Source organism: Dreissena polymorpha, chromosome 5 (genome assembly GCF_020536995.1).
Source record: "Dreissena polymorpha isolate Duluth1 chromosome 5, UMN_Dpol_1.0, whole genome shotgun sequence".
Taxonomy (NCBI): domain Eukaryota; kingdom Metazoa; phylum Mollusca; class Bivalvia; order Myida; family Dreissenidae; genus Dreissena; species Dreissena polymorpha.
The window spans coordinates 111096177-111118391 of NC_068359.1; the positions used below are offsets into that span (position 1 = coordinate 111096177).

General features: G+C 37.2%; 1 protein-coding gene across 1 annotated transcript in view; it reads left to right on the top strand.

The window, feature by feature from the left end:
- Positions 1-1272: 1272 nt before the first annotated feature.
- LOC127831546 (DNA polymerase alpha catalytic subunit-like) overlaps positions 1273-22215 on the top strand; it is a 48273-nt gene continuing 27330 nt past the window's right edge. Inside the window, exons 1-10 of the mRNA XM_052356527.1 lie at positions 1273-1623; positions 2690-2887; positions 4649-4776; positions 5251-5270; positions 6459-6478; positions 7101-7176; positions 10162-10260; positions 12109-12293; positions 12822-12953; positions 14346-14462. Of these exons, the coding sequence (XP_052212487.1) occupies positions 1273-1623; positions 2690-2887; positions 4649-4776; positions 5251-5270; positions 6459-6478; positions 7101-7176; positions 10162-10260; positions 12109-12293; positions 12822-12953; positions 14346-14462 (1326 nt within the window). The remainder of the gene's footprint in view (positions 1624-2689; positions 2888-4648; positions 4777-5250; positions 5271-6458; positions 6479-7100; positions 7177-10161; positions 10261-12108; positions 12294-12821; positions 12954-14345; positions 14463-22215) is intronic.

The window sequence follows — 22215 nt, forward strand, 5'->3', positions numbered from 1 at the left end:
AGTGCCGGAATTCGGCCACCTCTTCTACTGAAAACAATTCCATGTTAAACGGAGTACAATGGTAACCTAACCGGAAATCAAGAACCGTAACTCATCTTACTTTTTCTAGCCACACTGCAGAATCGCATTTTCTATCGGCTTTAAATTTGGACTTATAGTTCAATTCTGCATGGTGGAATGGTTTGAAATTGATGAATTGTATAATTAACCGTTTCTGCTCTGCTTTATTCAATCTTTTCTTGTATTATTTTGTTGATAATTCATTGTTTTTCACACTTTTGCCGGATTTTTCCATCTCCTCATGATTTGAGCACGAGGATTTCGTGATTTTTGTCAACAAGTTATTGACAATTTTGTACATTGTAAATACTTTTGTTTAACTGATTATTTCAGTTATTTTGTTCTTTTTTACATTGTTTTCTAATGAGGATTCTCTTCTTTTTCTACTTACAGAGTAAGAATGAGTTACAAACTAGAGATTCGTGTGGGCACATTAAGGCTTCGTGGGATTCCCTCAAGACTTGTTTGTCATGCACTAATTGTACCTTTGAACATAAATGCTCTGTTTGTAGTGCGTGAGAGGATGCGACGTGGCAGAAAGCAATCTGTCGCAGAACGTTTCTAAGCAGAAAACGTACAGATGAACCTTCATCAGATGAGAAATTCCCGTGACTTTCAGCAGACGTCAGATGATCAATTGCAGCATCAGTCCACGTGTATAACTTTGTTTTCAGCTTTGCTGGGTATTTTGTACCTGCTCATATACATGAGCACGTACTTATCGTGATCTTCATCAATAGGTAATTGAGAACATTTGTACTGTGTAAATATTCTTCTCATGTGTTACAAGATCGTGCATAGCGTGTTCTTCTAATACATTGACAGAATGTTTATCATTTGCCATTGTGTACAATAATGATTTTACTTTCCATATGACAATCTTAATTATTCATTTGAATTTTCTTGTGTTTGAATTAAACTTTGTATAATTTACAATCTTGGGCAGTCGTATTATAGATTATAGGTACTATTGACTTTCTCTTTTACAATATTAATAAAAGAATGTTAATTCATTTCATTATGGGCAAATAATGATTTTATGTACCGTATGATAATCTGGTCTGTGACCAGTTTATTGTTGAATATGTTTTGCTCTTGTCTTTCATATAATCGACTACATGATGGTCGCAGATACAAGAGTGGATTAATACCCAGTGACTTTGAAGACCACAGATGGCATGTTGCAGCATCAGTCACCGGGTATCAGGCAAGATGGTGATCGTACTTTACATCGGAAGTCGATCAACATTAGACCATATGGCGACAACCGTCAGCCGGTCTTTGCCTGATGGCATTGGTCAAGGACATCAACCAATGCCAGACCAATTGGCATCCGCCATACGGTCATTATCCAATGACAACGCTGGTCATGTCATGACCTCTACGTCAGCAGGTACCGGACCGGTCACCGGGGACCGGTGGGAGCAACGACCGGTCATCGGGGACCGTCCGACCAACCGGTCAACGGAGACCGGTCCGGTCACGGTCCAACAACGGATACCGGTCTGGTCACCGGTCCGACCCACCGGTCGTATTCATCAAGCAGTCCTCATTCCCGTCATCGTTATGATCATTATCGATCATCTCGATCACTAGGGAAACGATACTCGTGGAGACGTTATTCCCGTCATAGCTGTTCTAGCTCTCGGTGTCGTAGCCGTTCTTGATCTCGGCATCACAGGAATAAAGGTCGTAGACAAGCTGCACTGAAGCATTGTCGTTCCGACTTTTATGATGTCTCCTTACCCTATGCACCAGTTCCCAGTGTGATGTCAACACATGTTGCATTGACTGATCCGATTTCACAGCCCTTCAATTCTGGTGTTCATCTCACCACAACGGCTGTTTTGTCTGCACCAAGTGTATCTACTTCTATTCCTAGTCGGAAACCCTCGGCTGCTTCTCCGTCTTTGCGTGACACATGGGGTCAATATTCCTTTGGACAATATGTACCTGTCACTTCTGATAATTCACTGTCTTTTTACGGTTTCAATTATCAGTTTGTCTACTTTGCGAGTAGTCATTCTTCGTTACCAGAGAATCATCATTTGGTGCATGATAATAGGCCTATCATTCCTACCACTTTTTACGATCGAGAATTGACAACATCACTCATCGGGTAAAGGGCAAGATGGAGATCGTACTATGATAACTTCGTTAGAAGTCGATCAACATCATACCATATGGTGACAACCGTGCGCCGGTCTATGCCCGATGGCATTGGTCAAGGACTACGACCGAAGGGAACACATTCTCACTCCCTGTATATGGAAACCAAGGAATTACTTGTTCTTTGCAAGACACTCAACATTTTTCTTCTAGCCTAATATATCCCAGGTCGTTTCAACGCCCTGGCGGATGGTTGTCTCGCAAACACCAATTACTTCCATCGGAGTGGACACTTCATCAGGAAGTGACCAATCAGATTTTTCTCATGTTTGGTATCCAATGGTCGACCTATTTGCAACCAGACACAATCACAGACTCCCTCTGTATGTGAGTCCGGTTTACGATCCAGCTGCTTGTTCAGTAGACGCATTTTTGTTCGATTGGGACCAACTGGACGCTTACGCTTATCTCCCATTCTGATTCTCCAAATATTGGCAAAAAATCAGGTGAGTTTGTGTAGCATAATCCTGATCGCCCCTTGGGTGGCCAGGAGATCGTGGTTCAACGATCTTCTCAGTCTCCTGTACGATTATCCCAGGACACTTCCTCACAGATCAGATCTTCTGTCTCAAGAGGCAGACTTCAATGCGGATCCAGCAATGTTCCACTTACATGTCTTGCCTTTATCAGGCAACCTCTGCAGAAGAAAAGCTTTTCTGTGAGGGCTTCAACCCTCGTTGCTTCTGCAAGGAGAAAGTCGACTAGAGCAGTCTATGATGCTCAATGTAAACTCTTCTCTAATTGGTGTATTCGAGGAAAAATTGATTCCCTCAATCCTTCTGCTAGACACATAGGGGATTTTCTCATCTATCTTTATGATAATAGATATTTTCTCTTAGCTACAATCAAAAGATATAGATCTATGATTTCGCATATATTGGCATTTACTTAATCATCACATGTCTGTGCTGATCCAGCGATTTCGGAACTGATGCGATATATGGAACTTAAACGTCCTGTTTCTTGTACACTTGCGCCTAAATGGGATTTGGCTTGTGTTCTTGATTCTCTATATCAAGCTTCTTTACAGTTTCTATCTTGGAAGACAGTTTTCCTTCTTACTATGGCTTCAGCCAAAAGGAGAAGCGAAATTCATGCTCTGTCTATCGAGGATGGTCATCTTCGTTTTGATTCCTCAGATGGATCTGTAACTTTGTTATGTCAGCCAGGATTCCTTGCTAAATATCAACTCCCCTCTAAGGCTTCTTACCCTTCAAAGTTCCAAGTCTTCTAATACTTGTGGACATGAAGATAATGATAGACTTCTTTGCCCAGTCAGGGCGTTAAAATTCTATCTTGAAAGAGTAAAGGCTATTCGAGGTTCTCATAAGATACTTGTCATTCCGTTAAAAGGGGGGAATGTGTCTGTGGCTTCGATTTCTCGTTGGGTAGCCTCGACTATTAAGAAGGTGTATTCATCTCTCTCACCTAGGGATTTATCCCTTTTTAAGATCAGACCGCATGAATTAAGAGCTCTTTCGGCTTTGTGGACGTATATAAATAATGTCCCACTTTCTGAAGTGCTTCAAGCTGCTATCTGAAGGAATCCGACCACCTTTTCCTCATTCTATCTTCGTTCTCTTGAGTGTCAACAGGACAATTTATATATGTTGGGTCCTGTTGTGGTTGCTCAAACGGTAGTTTCTTCCATGGCGTAAATGTACTGGTCCTATTCAGAAACTAAGTACAATTCTGTACTAACGAAGATTGTATGAGGACAGATTTCTACTATCTCTGGCTGAAAAACCTGATTATGGGTTTTTGTTGTGATGGGAAAATATAACGAGAACCTCCCGCCACAGCTACAAAATCAGCTAGGGATAGCAGGTATGTATTTATGACATTAAAACAAATTTTCTTAAAATAAAATTCATTTTAATTATTTAATACTTACCTGCTATCAGTGAGTCCCTCCTCCCAACCCCGCTCATCGTTTATATTTCATAATTGTATGAAAAGTAAGATGAGTTCCGGTTCTTGATTTCCGGTTAGGTTACATTGTACTATGTTTAACCTGAATCTGTTTTCAGTTGGAGAGGTGGCCGAATTCCGGCACTTGAAGATTTCTGGAGAAGCTAACCCACCTAGAAAGGTATAGCTAGGGATAGCAGGAAAGTATATAATATTTAAAATGAATTTTATTTTAAGAAAATTTGTGTTAAATTATTGAATATTTAAATAAATATGATAAACTGTTTCATGATGGTTGCTTTTTTCGACCTAGAGTGTGTTTATTTTCCACTACCTGAAGCCTTAGATGAAGCAAAACAAATTTAATTCTGAAATAGAAAGGGAAACAGTTAAAATAAGATTTAAGTCTTTTATGGAAACGAAGAAATTTGGACAGCATTTTTCACTGACCATATTTTTTATGGTTTTCAAATGTCATTGAGATCTGTTTTGCCATGATCTGATACAGCAACTGACCAAGAACCCTGAAGACTATCCAGACAAGAAGTCCCTGCCCCATGTGCAGGTCGCTCTCAGGCTCAACAGCAAGGGGGGCAAGCGACTGAAGGGGAGGCGATACAGTGGCATATGTGATATGTGAGGTATGTTTTGTACTGTGATATGTGAGGTATGTCATGTACTGTGATATGTGAGGTATGTCTTGTACTGTGATATGTGAGGTATGTCTTGTACTGTGATATGTGAGGTATGTCTTGTACAGTGGCCTATGTGATATGTGAGGTATGTCATGTACAGTGGCATATGTGATATGTGAGGTATGTCAGTATGTCATGTACAGTGGCCAATGTGACATGTGAGGTATGTCATGTAAAGTGGCCTATGTGATATGTGAGGTATGTCTTGTACAGTGGTCTGTGTGATATGTGAGATATGTCTTGTACTGTGATATTTGAGGTATGTGTTGTACAGTGGCCTATGTGATATGTGAGGTATGTCCTGTACAGTGGTCTATGTGATATGTGTGGTATGTCATGTACAGTGGGCCTATGTGATATGTGAGGTATGTAATGTACAGTGGCCTATGTGATATGTGTGGTATGTCTTGCACAGTGGTCTATGTGATATGTGGGGTATGTCTTGTACTGTGATATGTGAGGTATGTCTTGTACAATGGCCTATGTGATATGTGAGGTATGTCTTGTACAGTGGTCTATGTGATATGTGAGGTTTGTCTTGTACTGTGATATGTGAGGTATGTCATGAACAGTGGCCTATGTCATATGTGTGGCATGTCTTGTTCAGTGGCCTATGTGATATGTGAGGTATGTCTAGTACAGTAGCCTATGTCATATGTGAGGTATGCCTTGTACAGTGGCCTATGTGATATGTGAGGTATGTTTTGTACAAATGTTCTATTTGATATGTGAGGTATGTCTTGTACAGTAGCCTATGTGATATGTGAGGTATGTCTTGAACAATGTTCTATTTGATATGTGAGGTATGTCTTGTACAGTGGCCTATGTGATATGTGTGGTATGTCATGTACAGTGGCCTATGTGATATGTGTGGTATGTCTTGTACAGTGGCCTATGTGATATGTGAGGTATGTCTTGTACAATGTTCTATTTGATATGTGAGGTATGTCTTGTACAGTGGCCTATGTGATACGTGAGGTATGTCTTGTACAATGTTCTATTTGATATATGAGGTATGTCATGTACAGTGGCCTATGTGATATGTGAGGTATGTCATGTACAATGTTCTATTTGATATATGAGGTATGTCTTGTACAATGTTCAATTTGATATGTGAGGTATGTCTTGTACAGTGGCCTATGTGATATGTGAGGTATGTCTTGTACAATGGCCTATGTGATATGTGAGGTATGTCTTGTACAATGTTCTATTTGATATGTGAGGTATGTCTTGTACAATGTTCTATTTGATATGTGAGGTATGTCATGTACAGTGGCCTATGTGATATGTGTGGTATGTCTTGTACAGTGGCCTATGTGATATGTGAGGTATGTCTTGTACAATGTTCTATTTGATATGTGAGGTATGTCATGTACAGTGGCCTATGTGATATGTGTGGTATGTCTGGTACAGTGGCCTATGTGATATGTGAGGTATGTCTTGTACAATGTTCTATTGGATATGTGAGTTATGTCTTGTACAGTGGCGTATGTGATATGTGTGGTATGTCATGTACAGTGGCCTATGTGATATGTGTGGTTTGTCTTGTACAGTGGCCTATGTGATATGTGCGGTATGTCTTGTACAATGTTCTATTTGATATGTGAGGTATGTCATGTACAGTGGCATATGTGATATGTGAGGTATGTCTTGTACAATGTTCTATTTGATATGTGAGGTATGTCATGTACAGTGGCCTATGTGATATGTGAGGTATGTCTTGTACAATGTTCTATTTGATATGTGAGGTATGTCTTGTACAATGTTCTATTTGATATGTGAGGTATGTCTTGTACAGTGGCCTATGTGATATGTGAGGTATGTCGTATTGTGTCAATTTTAACACAGCATTATACTGACTATTTATCCTGATATGCCTCTTAAGTTGTATGAACTTTTTCTTATCAAGCTCAAACAATTATTGTCAGATAAGGCCATCCTAAAGATGAAATGTTGTAATTGTCATGGAACTTGTCCAGAAACAAGATATTTTCTTACAGGTGGTAATTTAATCAGCTCAACTTTTAGATTTTAGCACATTCTTGGACTATTTAAGCTTTTCATACAATTATTGCAAAATAAAATTGCCTGCTTTGCTTATATAAGTTAACAGTTTACAAGTGACGTGTAAGAATAGCATCATAACAGCTTTCGAGTACCGGATATTTAATTTCAGTGTTGAGCATGAAACTGTTGTATCTTATTTAGTTATGTAAGCCTGATACTCCAGTCTGACTATCACTGTGTGGTCCGTTGTATTCTCAGGATGGGTCCAACTTGGCAGCCTCACAACGAGCATATCACCCTGATGAGCTGGCCAAGAGTGACTCCTTGAAGATTGGTAGGCATTTATATGGAACATTGTCTGATGGAATGAATTTTGTTGCTGAAATGAATGTATGGATAATGTATCATGCAAACGAGATACAGTCATAACTCTAAAGAAGTATCAACTTATTTTGCTGGTTTATTTTGTGCATTTAAAGTTATTGAGCAGAATTTTAAGAATTACAAATTGTTCATTTTCATGTTTTTATGCCCCCCTTAATAGAAGAGGGTGTTAATTGTTTTTGCTGGATGTCTGTCAGTAGACCAGTTTGTTTCTGATTTGTCAACAAATTGACCGATTGGCTTGATACTTTACATGTGCATTGGCCTTGGACAGTAGATGACCCCTATTGCAATTGGGGTCACTAGGTCAAATGTCAAGGTTAGGCCAACATTTTTTATTAAAATGATTTTCGGATTTTTTTTCTAAAAGTGTCGGGTAGGAGGACGGAAAAAAAGAAAGAAAAAAAAGATGGGTGACCAAATATGCACTCATTTTAAAAATGTTATGGTATGAAGTTCTTTTTACTAAGCAACCACAGTGATTTTTTTCAAACATGTTGATGTGCAAAATGATCATAATCAGACTGTAGGTCTTGATTTGCAGTTTTTAAATTAGTTTGAAATAAAAAAAAATATCTTAACTATATAGATATAAGTTCAAAAGTTATGCAATCTTTTCACTTGTCTATAATAAACTTTTTGGTGAATTTTTGATGGTTTTTTTTCACAAGGAATCCATATGTTGCATTAAAAATACTTTATCTCCACAGACAACCAATAAGCTATTGAGGTTTAAAAGAAATATTTATAGTTTATTGTCCAGTAAAAATCAATACCGCAGACAAATACAAATAGCATAATAAAACGCTTTTCAGGGGTTTCACTGGCCCCAAAAAAAGTTGTCGCCACTTTATCGCGGTGTTAAAACCGCCCGTAATTCAAACTTAATCAATAAGGACAATCATTTAAGGAACCTTACTACATTTATGAATAATGGCATTTACTATATTTTTATTACTCTGGGAAGTATGTAAATACATAAATAACAATAAGTACCTTCATAAGTCGTAATATTAAAAGCTTTATTTTTATATAAATAACATTTTTTCCACTTGATAAACCAGATAACCAACATAATATAATAACGTTAACAATAATGTAACAGTATGCTGCATAAATGTTTCAGAATTATTTATTAAAACCTAGAATCACACAAATATATATCATCTGAAAGGAAAAATAAATCAAACATCAGAAAATAAAGCATCTCAATTCAAATTGTTAAACAGTTTATACATTTGGTCATTTGGACATGATATACATCAACTTCTGTTTATTATCAAATTTCACAAATTCTAAAACAACAACTTTTGTTAAAAGGTTTTCTGTTAGTTGGGGTGGTTGATTTCCAGGTTCAATTAAATGAATATTTTTTCACATCTATTTCTTGACAGAAAGACCCAGGATAATTGCCACCATCCATTCTTGTTGTCTGAAATAACACAAAACATATTTGTACAAACTATATACAACAAATCAACACATAAATGTCACTATCTTTATATATGTCCGAATTTTAACATATCCCAAATATAGTACATCGAGTGAAGGACCTACTTTTGATTTCAGAAATAGTTGGTATCTTATAAAAATATATCGTTCCCAGAACATTTTAATAATGGAACTGTTAAACACAAATGCCTGTTGAAACAAGTTAACATGTGTCTTTGTCATGGTATTGATTAAAGAAATAGTGTCCCTAATAATCGTTATAATTATTGATCTTCGTGACAGTTTATCCCAGGATAACATAATTGATAGTTCAATGTCATAAAGGAGCTGTTAATCCGATAATAACCCCCATAAACTTGACTATTTTATTTGGACATTCATGGTTTGAAATCGTTTTAGAAACTGTTGATTTTGCGATTTTTGAACTTTTGGTACGAACCAGTTCGGAACAAAACCAAAGTTTCGTACCCATTGAAAATAACGCAAAAACACATATTATATGCACAAATTCGTCACTACAACTACATTAAACAACACATAAAATTTTATTCTCTAAAATATGACCGTATTTGTGTGTAAAATATGGAATGTTTAAAGTTGATAGGCGTAAATGGGTTTCGCATTTCGAGCACCTGTTAAATTAAAATCGTTCTTTTCTTATTGCTTTCATAATATTTTTTAGTCATTTTAATACTATCAATTTTATTAAATTGTAAAGAAATAATAAAATATTTACTTACAAATCGATTGCATTCAGGATTTTATTTGACGGTTGCATAATTATTGGGAAATTAGCAAACTTTGCTGATGAAAGCGTTGTAGCGTTCATCAACTTCTTGCACAAACAATGATGGCATAGCTGTTGGTAAATTCCAGCACATGTACACGATGAAGGAGGTTCGCGTATTAATGTGGGTAATTAAAACTGGGTTTATTATGATGATTTATAACTCATTTGAACTTTTTCTAAAACCCGGCAAGCGTTTCGTGTTTAAAAGCCACCTTTTGGCATCCGAAAAAAAAAAAATTTTTTTTTTTGTTTCGTCAAAAATTGGAGTTGGCGTGTCCGGAAATCATTTTATTAAAAAAATTCTGGCCTTACTGTCACAATAAGTGTGAAAATCGTTTCTGATCATAACTTGTCAACAAATTGACCGATTGGCTTGATACTTCCCATGTGCATTGGACTTGGACAGTAGAAGATCCCTAATGAAATTGGGGTCACTAGGTCAAAGGTCAGTGTAACAATAAGTGGGAAAATTGTTTCCAATCAATAACTCGTCAACAAATTCACTGATTAGCTACTGATACTTCCAATTTGCATTGGCCTTGGACAGTAGATGACCCCTATTGAAAATCCTGTTTGGGGGGCATATGTTTCTGACTGCTGAATGCTTGTTCTTAATTTAAAAAAAATCCCATGTGATTTATTGATATTGGGTTGTGAATCCTTTACTATGTCAGTTCTATGTTTCTGTGACAGATATAAAGTACTATCTGGCCCATCAAGTGCACCCTGTGGTGTCCAGGTTGTGTGATCCCATAGAGGGAACAGATGCCTCCCATATTGCAGAGTGCCTAGGTAAGTCAACAGATTAACTCCATCCCCCATGTGCAGGTCTCTATCAGACTCTTTTTGGGGTGTGGGGTTAAACAAATTATGTTTAGGTAAACAAAGGTAAAGTCAAAATATATATATATATATCTATACAGTCGAAACTGACCTAACGGCCACCTGAGAATAACGGTCACCTGCAGACAACGGTTTGTCAAGATTCCCCTCGACGAAAAATCACTCTATATTCCACTTGAGAATAACGGGTCACCTGTCCATAACGGCCACTATATTCCACTCCCAAAATCATGTTTGACTGAAAACAACGGTTACGTGTCAGTCTTCTCGAGTCGCATACATTAAAAACACAGCGCATTATTTGTCCGTCTATTTTGCGGGTAAAGCGTCTGATAGCGGTAATTGCCTTTGATATTATAAAAGCGGTTCGCTGCGAGTAAACAAATAATAGGGTGTTGAGAAACGGTCGAAACAAAGGATCACGATCACTGTTTGTGCATCCATGACTGGTAAGTAAAAATTGTCTCACCATAATTATTGAATTTGCATTTTGATTGCATGAAACAGGTGAAATTAACACTAACAAGGTGCATTAATAGCAATTATTGTCTGCAGGCATAACGCATGAGTGTGTGACAAAGTCAATTGATCTTTATCGCTGATTAAGTGGTAAAAACAACATTAAGATGGCGAGTATTTTTATAAGAAGGCAATAAGAGGGTTAGTGATAGGCTTTAAAGGCAAAACATACACTGATATGCATCAACTTTAGGCATTTATGAAAGAGGATTATTTTTGCATGGAGTGAATTGTTTTGATTGTTGGGTGTGAGAATGGTTGTGTGTGTTTTGAAGTTTTTTGCGCGATAAGTAATCTTGTTTTTTGTGCATGATGTGCTATGTTTTTATGCCCCCCAAATGGAATAGCGGGGGTATATTGTTTTTGGCCTGTCTGTCTGTCATTGTATGTGTCTGTCTGTCATTGTATGTGTCTGTCACAAACTTAAACCTTGGTTAAACTTTTGAAATAACTTTTGCAATATTGAAGATAGCAACTTGATATTTGGAATGCATGTGTATCTCATGGAGCTGCACATTTTGAATGGTGAAAGGTCAAGGTCATCCTTCAAGGTAAAAGGTCAAATATATGGCTTTAAAGCAGCGCAGTAGGGGGCATTGTGTTTCTGACAAACATCTCTTGTTTTGATAAAGAATGAATGAATGTTTGTATTTTGTATGATGTTGTTGAATGAAAATGCTGTTTGTGTTATGTTTGCGTACGAATAAATTTAACAAAAAATATTACGTCTTTTTCTTTGAATGAGAACGGTACAGTTACACCGTACTATCGATTTATGACAGCCTACAATATGAAATTTAATCAATCTATAAGATATTATTCAATGCAAGTTTTTTCTGTTATTATGCTTAATTATCGGCAATGAGCCTTTGTTTTACACTGTAAGCAAAAGACTGGGTGGGGTAACAACGTAGCAATACTACCAACTGACCAACCATCTTAAAATTGTGATCCGAAAACAACGGTCACCTGTGGACAATTGTCACTTTGGTCATTGCCCTTGACTGACCACTGTTCAGGTTTGACTGTATATATAGGACTTTTGATAAGAAAAGAATCTCTTTGAGATGAAGCTGTATTTCTGTTCAAAATGGACATGGAGGGGGTGGGGGGTTAAACAATGTGGTAAGGTGTTCAAAACATTAAAAAAAAGTACAAATGTATATAGGACTTTTGCTTTGAAGAAAACTGTTGAGATGAAGCCTTATTTCAACTGATGTTGCAAAGGGACACATGTAGCATCTTCATTACCTACATTCTTATGTTGTTTGTGGTCAGGTTTGGACCCAGCTGGTTACCGGCATGCAGCCCAGGCCCGTGAGGAGGCAGGGGACCAGGAGCTGCTGGACACAGTGAAGGTGACAGATGAGGAGAAGTACAGGGACTGTGAAAGGCTCATGGTTAAGTGCCCTGGGGCCACATGCAGGAGGGAGATCGTGCTGGACGTCCCACTGAAGGGAGCAGTATGTATAAGTCAATGGTTAATTGAAGCGTTGTTAACGCACTAGAAACCACAATCATGGTCTCTTTTTCATGAACTTTTGTCAGAAAGATGTTTTGTTTGGTTTGAAAGTGGGTCATGTGTGGTGAAAAGCTATGTCCTTTTTGAGTAGAAATTCATAAAATAGTTTGCAACACTGGGTTCAAGCCAATATACCTTGCTTATAAGGTGAGAGACATCTGAATTAGGAGGCGTGTGTTGTGTTGGAATCTTCTCTGGGCACATTATGATTTTCCTGAAAGACACCTAGAATAAAAACAGACTTAAAGTATCTCAATTCGCCTCCACAATTTTCAAGTGAAAATACATAGGTGTACTGTTAACCATTTAATTAGTGTAATAAGTGTCATTATACAGAAGATTAACATTTACTGAATCTGATACCTAGAATATCAAGGGTTTCTCCTGTAGTAAAGGTTTCTCCTGTTAGAAAATTAATAAAAGCATGTTTCCAATTGCAGAATGGTAAACTTGCTCTCACATTTTGCAGGACATGTACATCGAAGCATCTCTTGGCAAGTGTCCAAACGAACAGTGCCCTCTGATTGTTGCCAAGAACCATGTTGCTATAGGCAACCAGCTGACTGTTGCTATCAGAGACCATATCAAGAAGTACTACCAGGTGTGGGAACATAAGAGTCACTGCGTTTGATACATATATATTATGGACGCCTTATATGCGATTACATGGGTTAAAATGGTTTAAGAGGATAGTTTTAATGTTATGGTATTTTTTATGCCCCCAGATCCAATGACTAGGGGGTTTATTGTTTATTTCATCTTCCATCCAGCTTTTTAAGTTGAACCTTAGTAAATATAATATTGAAAACACTTTTATTTTCTACTTTGAAGTATTTGTTTGCTAAACAAAAACAACACTAATCTCCCAATTTTAGTCAAAACGCCGCGATTGTTCCAGATCCAAAATGGAAAGAAAAACACTTGGAGTGTGGATTGTTTCTTATGTGGAGCAAAAAACACAGGGGTGTCAATTATCTGGATTATTCCTGAAATCCAGATTTCAGCCGATCAGTGTCAATATTGATATCAATGTAAATCCAGTTAGATTTGTTTGTTGCCGGGGGATGATGGGGTTGTGAACAATTTGTTTGAAAGCGCAATCACTTGAGAACAAAATTATTATATTTGTAAAAGCTTCAGTGTCTTTCCGGAAATTTGCGATCGGTACTGATTTTGCCCTGTGTTATATTTATATATATTTCTGATTGGCTAGCGGATGGCACGGACATGAAACATAACTGAAGAAAAATCGTCGTTACTTTCCAAAAATCTTACAAGTCAACGAAACGTTGAACATGTCCGCCATCATGAAATATTCTAAGTGGTCGATTAACAAAGTAATACAGTTCAATAGCATATTGTAATGGCTTTCATTTTTTGGCATTTAAATGATATGCACATGTTTTTTCATGACTGTGCAAAACACATACATTTTTCAGACTGTCATTTTCGGATACTGCATTTTTTCCGATTTAATTTAAGTTTGAAGTCCTTAATACCGGTAAACAAACATACATTAAAGAATACACATGCGGTGATATGTACAGTTTTATTTATAATATTACGCATAGTAATCACCAGAAGTTGCAATTAGAAAGACTAAAATAGTACAATTAGTGAGGGCTCGAAGGGGGGAGGGCACTGCCCTTTATCTCCGTTTGGGACCCGCGTCCTCAGACCCTACGGCCTAAGTTTCTGGATTTAAAATTTGGGATAATTGACACCCCTTTAACATCACCTCTGCTCTATTTAACCATTTTGTTTCAATCATTACAAGTGTTAACAAAACTTTATGGCTGAAAACAACATGAAAACATAAAAATGATATTAACAAAAATAGAATGACTTTACTAAGCTGTGCATGAGCTGTATCCAACAATGTAGAATACACCAAAATTAATTCATGTTTTATTGCATAAATGTTCATAGGATGCTGGTATCATTGAAGGTATTCTATGTCAATGTTAATGCATGTCAATGTGATTGTATTCAGGGTTGGATGAAGTGTGAAGACATGGCTTGCGGTGCACGGGTCCGTAAGATGCCCCTGATGTTCCAGAGGGGGCACCCTGTCTGTCCCAGCTGTAACAAAGGAGTCCTCAACCCTGAGGTAGGAATACCCTCACCACTGAAATAACATACATATAATTGTCTTAACAGGATAAAACAATGGTTGAAGATGGACATATTTATGCCCCTCCTTTGAAGAAGAGGTGGTATATTGTTTTGCACATGTCGGTTGGTTAGTCTGTCAGTCGATCCGCCCACCAAATGGTTTCCAGATGATATCTCAAGAACCCTTAGGCCTGGGATCAGGAAAGTTCAAAGGGACATTGGTCATGACCCGCAGATGACCCCTATTGATTTTCAGGTCACTAGGTCAAAGTTTAAGGTCACAGTGACTCAAGCAGTAAAATGGTGTCTGGATGATAACTCAAGAATGCTTAAGCCTGGGATCAGGAAAGATCATAGGGACATTGGTAATGACAGACAGATGACCCCTATTGATTTTCAGTACCCCACGTTCAAGGTCAAGGTCACAGTGACTCGAAACAGTAAAATAGTTTCCAGATGGTTACTCACGAATGCTTAGGGTTAGGATCAGGAAAGTTCATGGGGACATTGGTTTTTAGGACTTAAGGTCAAAGTTCAAGGTCACAATTACCTGAAGCAGTAAAATGTTTTCCGGATCCATTTAGCACATAAAATAAAATGTGCATATCGTTTCAATGCCAAAAATGAAAACCATTTACCTAGCAAATACGTAATCAACATATAATTTGGTTAACATATTGCTTTACATTATGCTACTAAACATCTTAACTTTGCTAATCGATCACATAGAATATTTCATGATGGCAGACATGTGCAACGTTTGTTGACTTGTAAGAATTCGGGAGATTAGCGACGACTTTCCGTCAGTTCATGTCCGTGCCATCGGCTAGCCATTCAGAAATAAATGAATAAAATACCGAGCTCAAAGACGATGAAGTTTTGACAAATATACTAATTTTCTTCTCAATTGATTGTGCTTTCAAACGAAATTTCCCCAACCCCCCACCGCCTTAAAAAATATCAAATCAGATTTTAATTGATCTCAAAATTGACCCTGGTTGGCTGAAATCCGGATTTCCGGAATAATATGGAAAATTGACACGGTCAAGTAGTAGAAAAACCTTGTGTAGACAGTAGGGGTCACAGTTTTCATCCAATCTTTATGAAATTTGGTCAGAATGTTTATCTTGATAAAATCTGGGTTGGGATTGTATTTGGATCTTCTGTGGTCAAAAACTAGGTCAAAAACTAGGTCAAATAATAGAAAAATTTTGTGTAGACAATAGAGGTCGCAGTTTTCATCCAATCTTTATGAAATTTGGTCAGAATGTTTATCTTGATGAAATCTGGGTTGAGATTGTATTTGGGTCATCTGAGGTTAAAAACTAGGTCACTAAGTCAAATAATAGAAAAACCGTCAACAATTTGTTTGTGTAGACAGTAGAGGTCACAGTTTTCATCCAATCTTTATGAAATTTGGTCAGAATGTTTATCGTGATGAAATCTGGGTAGTGATTGTATTTGGGACATGTGGGGTCAAAAACTAGGTCACTAGGTTAAAAACTAGGTCACTAGGTCAAATAATAGAAAAACCATTTATAGACAAATGAGGTCACTGTTTTCATCCAATCTTTATGAAATTTGGTCATAATATTTATCTTGATGAAATCCGGGTTGGGATTGTATTTGGGTCATCTGGGGTCAAAAACTAGGTCACTAGGTCAAATGATAGAAAAACCTTGTGTAGACAATGGAGGTCACAGTTTTCTTCCAATCTTTATAAAATTTGGTCAGAATGTTTATCTTGATGAAATCTGGGTAGGGATTGTATTTGGGTTACCTGGGGTCAAAAACTAGGTCACAAGATCAAATAATAGAAAAACCTTGTGTAGACAATAGAGGTCACAGTTTTCATCTAATGTTTATGAAATTTGGTCAGAATGTTTATCTTGATGAAATCTGGGTTGGGATTGTATTTGGTTAGTCAGGTGAGTGATTTAGTTTAAACCTATTTATTTTAGCTCGATTGCGTCGAAAGCCTTAGGCTTATATAAACGCTCTCGAGTCCGTTTCCTGGGCCTAGAACCAGTACTTGGTGTCTTTGGGGGAGATCTAAAGAACGCTCCCACGGTGGGGATCGAACCCGTGACCTCCCGGTCGCAAGGCGGACACCATATCCATTACACCACGGCGATTTAGGGCCATCATGGCCCTCTTGTTTATAAACGGTTTTAGTGAAGCTTTCTGAATGCTGTTTAAGCTTATAAGAGCACGACATGGTCCTGGTTTTGCTTTTGTTATTGCCTTTTGTCTGTATTTCATTAACTTAACTCTTAATATTTGCATTATGAACATTCTAGAACATCCACATTACCCAATTTAACCAGTTTTCATGAAATGTGTTCAGAATATTTTATCCAATGATATCTCTGCCTCAGTCATGTGAAATCAATTACAATGCCACTAGATCATATTAAAGATAAAGTTGAAAATGGTTCTGGTTTGTGGAAACATTGCTACCAGGGGACTAGGCTGTTTACCTGATATTGCTACAGTCAAACCTTGTGACTACTTTAGAGAGCACATGTATTGCCCATCTAAATGAAACTGGCAGAGAACATTTGTCCCCATTATACTCTGCTGAGTGAGATATGATTACAGTCTGTGGAAGAAATTGGTTTCCATAAGGCTGGGGACATTTTGATATCTGGCTGTAGTAAAACCAATTGAACACTTAAGAAATCACTTTTATCACACACTCATATTTTTATGCTCCCCCAAAATGTCTGTGTGTGTGTGTCTGTCTGTCTGTTCGTCCTTGCACAATTTTTGTCCAGGCTATTTCTCAGCAGCTAATGACCGGAATTCAATGAAACTTTATGGGAAGTTTCACTACCAAGAGGAGATGTGCATATTATCAGCGGGTTCTGGTCGGATGATTTTTCACAGAGTAATGGCCCTTTGAAATTTTCTAAAAAAAATTATTGTCCCCCCCCAACTACTGTGCCCTCAAGACGTTTCCTTTTATCTGAATATATAGTGCAATATTAAAAAAACAACTTTGGGGAGCATCACCCGTCTCCGACGGTTTCTTGTTTTTAAGGTTATTAAAGAAATTCATAATTGTGCTATAAAGATATCTTTTCCGAGTTAAAGATGGTCGGTTTGTTAAAAAAATGGCTGACAAGTATTGGGTCAGTTTAATTGTGAAAACTGGCAAACAATACCTCGTCAGAACATCCCTTGAAAAGTGCTTGGAAATGAAGGTCTGCCCTTAAACATGTTTGAAAACAATCTTATGGCTTACTAATCCTTTTTTAACCAAAGCACTGAAAAATGATTAGAAAGAGCAGGAGTATGGCTCGAAAAAGTGCTTGAAAACTTAATCATCACAATAAGAAGTATTGAAAACAAATGCTTTCTGTAAATTTTCCCAACCTAGAATGATATCCATATTGTGTATTTGTTTTTAATTTCACCGGAGGGGACTTGTGGTTTTCACTCTGTGCGTCTGTCTGTCTGTCTCGCACTTTTCTGGATCCTGCGATGACTTAAAAAGTTCTTAATATTTTTTCACGAAACTTAAAATATGGATAGATGGCAATATGGACATTATGCACATCGTTTCATTTTGTTCCTACGTCAAAAATTCTGTTTGCTATGGCAACAAATAGACTAGAAATACTGCTGAAAATTGTGGTTTTCTGGATCCTTCAAGAACTTTCAAAGCTCTTCATATTTTTTCATGAAACTTGAAACATGAATAGATGGCAATATGAACATAATGCAAATCATTCCATTTTGTTCCTATGTCAAAAATTATGGTTGCTATGGCAACATTTTTTTTTTTTAATCTGACAATAGTGGAATTTCTGACACTGGTGGAGTAGGTGGGGGCCATATATTGCTTGGCAATAGTCATGTTGTACTTAGTTTTAAACGCTGTTACTGTTAAAGGTTTTGATGGGAATTATTTTGTTTTTACTTCCTTCTTCCTTGTGCTAAAACAGGTTTTTTTTGGCCCAATTTTATGGCCGATGCTATTCGGCTATGTTCCCAATCCCAAAAAGTATACTTTTTTCCCAATATGTGGCAAAAAATTCCTAAATTTAAAAAAAAAAAAAAATTGTTTTTTTGTTTTTTTTTTAAGAAGTGTCCCATGCATATTTTATCTCAATTTTATTTCAATTACATGTAACAAAGTATTACATGATTTTGTTTTCTTAATTTGAATGATTATAAAGAGTTATGTCAAATTAAGTATTTCCCTAATCATTGGACTTTTTGTGTTGAAAAAAAAGGCTAATGAATTTATTTTCCCAATTTCATGAAAATGCCGATAAAATTCCCAATTCCAAAGCCATGGGCTATCTTCCCAAAAAGTGAAAAAAAAAACTGTAAAAAAGGCAAACATGCACTTAAAAAACAAAACAATGTGAAATGCCTGCAAACTGCAAATAGATGTTGTTGTTTAAAATATAAGGGTAAATACGTACCCTTTGGTTTAAGTAGATTGAGGCAAGATACAAGAACATATTTAAACTGCCAGCATTAGCAAATAAACTTTCAATGCAATGAAAACGAGCCATGTCAGTACGGATGAATGATAACCAAAGTGGTAGACAGTCCAGATCAGGTCGGACCAAAATATCTATGCTCATGCTTCATATGAGTCACATTCTGAGAAAACTGGGCTTAATGCAGTCTGCACAGGCTAATCAGGGACAACACTTTCCGCCTAAACTTGATTTTCGGTAAGGAGGGACTTCCTTGAAACTAAAAATACCATAAAAGCGGAAAGTGTCGTCCCTCATTAGCCTGTGCGGACTGCACAGGCTAATCTGGGACGACACCTTATGCACATGCATTAAGCTCAGTTATCTTAGAATGCAACTCTAATTGTAATTGGTATGATTGCATCATACTGATACCATATAATTTTCAAGGTCGTTTTCCCCCACCAAAGCCGGTGGGATTTAACATTAGTGTTGTCTGTCAGTCGTCAGTCTGTCACACACATTTCAGGGCTATATCTCAGAAAGTATACATCAACATAAAACTTCAAATCAATACAATATCAATGTGGAATAGTGCCATGCACAAGAACACTAATTTGTCCCTTTCTTAAATAATAGTTACCCTAATCAGGGCTCTCGGAAACGCTTAATCAAGCATATTTGTACGCATAATTTTGGAAAAAGTCTCCTATTTGAAACCAATTAAGAGTTCTTAGGACACAGCTTTTTGCATAACTGGGTTTTTCAAGTCAATTCATTCACCAACAATACCTCTAAACAACCTACTATTTAAATTCAACCCAACACAATTCATTTCCTCACACCTGTTTAAAATTCAATTAATCAAATGTTGGATTATTTTCCCTCATCACATTCTCTATGGAACTAAGCTTAAATGCTGTATCTGACAGTATGAGCACCCTTTCAGTAATGCAGTATTGATTAATGCTACTTGCTGATGTGTTGCAAATTTACTGTTGTAACTTCCTAGAAACTGGCCCCATCTCAGCATTCACATCAAAGACCTTTGATGCCTGCCAACAGCATTGACAGCTTGCAGTTTTGTGAGACATATATTTAATCACAGGTATTGGGCGCCTGGCCAAGTCACTTAAACACAAATCTGTGTTGTTTGTTGATAAACTTGTGTTTGTTTATTGTACTAATGCGGATTATGTTCGGAATCTGGGGTATTTCGATACTCTTGTAAAAATAGGCACTGAACATTCGGTCAGATCGGAGCCGACCTAGCATTTCTACGAGTTTGAGAAGTTTTTCTTGTAGTTTATGTTGGCAAATAGCCGTTGGTGGTCATTTTTCGTCACAAGGCATCCTTTCCCAACAAAATGGTACATAGTTTACGAAAATCGACTGCCATTTAGGCACTTAATGGCTTAAAAATGTTGATGTATGTGATTTTCCTGTGTCAAGAGATACCTACCTTGTTTATATATTGTTTATTAAATCAGATTTTTATGTCATCCACCACTATAGTGGGGAACATATTGTTTTTGCCCTGTCTGTTGGTAGGTTGGTTTGCGCCAACTTTAACATTTGCAATAACTTTTGCAATATTGAAGATAGCAACTTGATATTTGGCATGCATATGTATCTCATGGAGCTGCACATTTTGAGTGGTGAAAGGTCAAGGTCAAGGTCATCCTTCAAGGTCAAAGGTAAAAAAAAACTGACAAACACATTTCTTGTTTAGAAATTTGTTATGCCCCCGGATCGAATGATCGGGGGCATATTGTTTTTGGCCTGTCTGTCATTCTGTCCCAAAACTTTAACCATTGGTAATGGGGGCTATATAGGAGTCGCTGTTGGTCGGTCTGTTGGTCTGTCTGTCTGTTCCGAAATTTCATCCGATCTTCATAAAACTTGGTCACAAGTTGTATCTAGATGATGTATAGGTCAAGTTTAAATATGGGTCATGCCGTGTCAAAAACTAGGTCACAGGGTCACTTAGTGTGTTTTAAACCGAAAGTTTGTCCGGACCATAACTATGTCATTTATCGTAAGATTTTAAAATAACTTGGTGCATTTGTTCACCATCATGGGACGGTGTGTAGTGTGAAAAAAGTACATCAACATCTCAAAGGTCAAGGTCACACTTGGAGTTCAAAGGTCAAATGCATGTCCGGGACATAACTTTATCATTTATTGTGAGATTTTAAAATCATTTGGCAAATTTGTTCACCATCATTGGACGGTGTGTCACGCGAAAGAATTTCCTTGATATCTCCAAGGTCAAGGTCACACATTGAGTTCAAAGAAAGGTAAAATGCATATCCGGGCCATTACTTAATTATTTATGGTGAGATTTTAAAATCATATGGAAAATTTGATCATCATCATTGGACGGTATGTCACACGAAAGAATTACTAGGATATCTCCAAGGTCAAGGTCACACTTTGAGTTCAAAGATCAAAAATGGCCATAAATGAGCTTGTCCGGGCAATAACTGTCATTCATTGTGAGATTTTAAAATCATTTGGCACATTTGTTCAGCATTATTTGCCGGTGTGTCACGCGAAGAATTACGTTGATATCTCCAAAGTCAAGGTCAAACTTTGAGTTCAAAGATCAAAAATGGCCATAAATGAGCTTGTATGGGCCATAACTATGTCATTAATTGTGAGATTTTAAAATCATTTGGCACATTTGTTCACCACTATTGGATGGTGTGTCGCGAGAAAGAATAACGTCGATATCTCCAAGGTCAAGGTCACACTGAGTTCAAAGGTCAAAAATGGCCGTAAATGTTCTTGTCCGGGCCATAACTATGTCATTCATTGTGAGATTTTAAAATTACTTGGTACATTTGTTCACAATCATTGGACAATGTGTCATCCAAAAGAATTACGTCGATATCAAGGTCGCACTTGGAGTTCAAAATTGAAAAGTGGCCATAAATGAGCTTGTCCGGGCTATAACTTTGTCATTCATTGTGAGATTTTAAAATGACTCTGTACATTAATTTTGTTCACAGTCATTGGACAGCGTGTCATGCGAAAGAATTCAAGAGTTCAAAGGTCAAAATGGCCATAAATAATAATGGCATAATAATTCTTAAAAATCACCATTTAGATTCTCTTGTTTTGTGAAGACAGCTTGCGAAATAGTCTGTGTCAATGCGGCATGTGGGGGTATACAAATATAAAAATGTGGTCTGTGACAAAGCTCTAGTTGTTTTCAGGATTAAAAACCACAAAACAAAATGTACAAAATCCACCATATGTATGAGAACGGATTGCTGAGTGATTTAAATGCTGGACTTTTACTCAAAG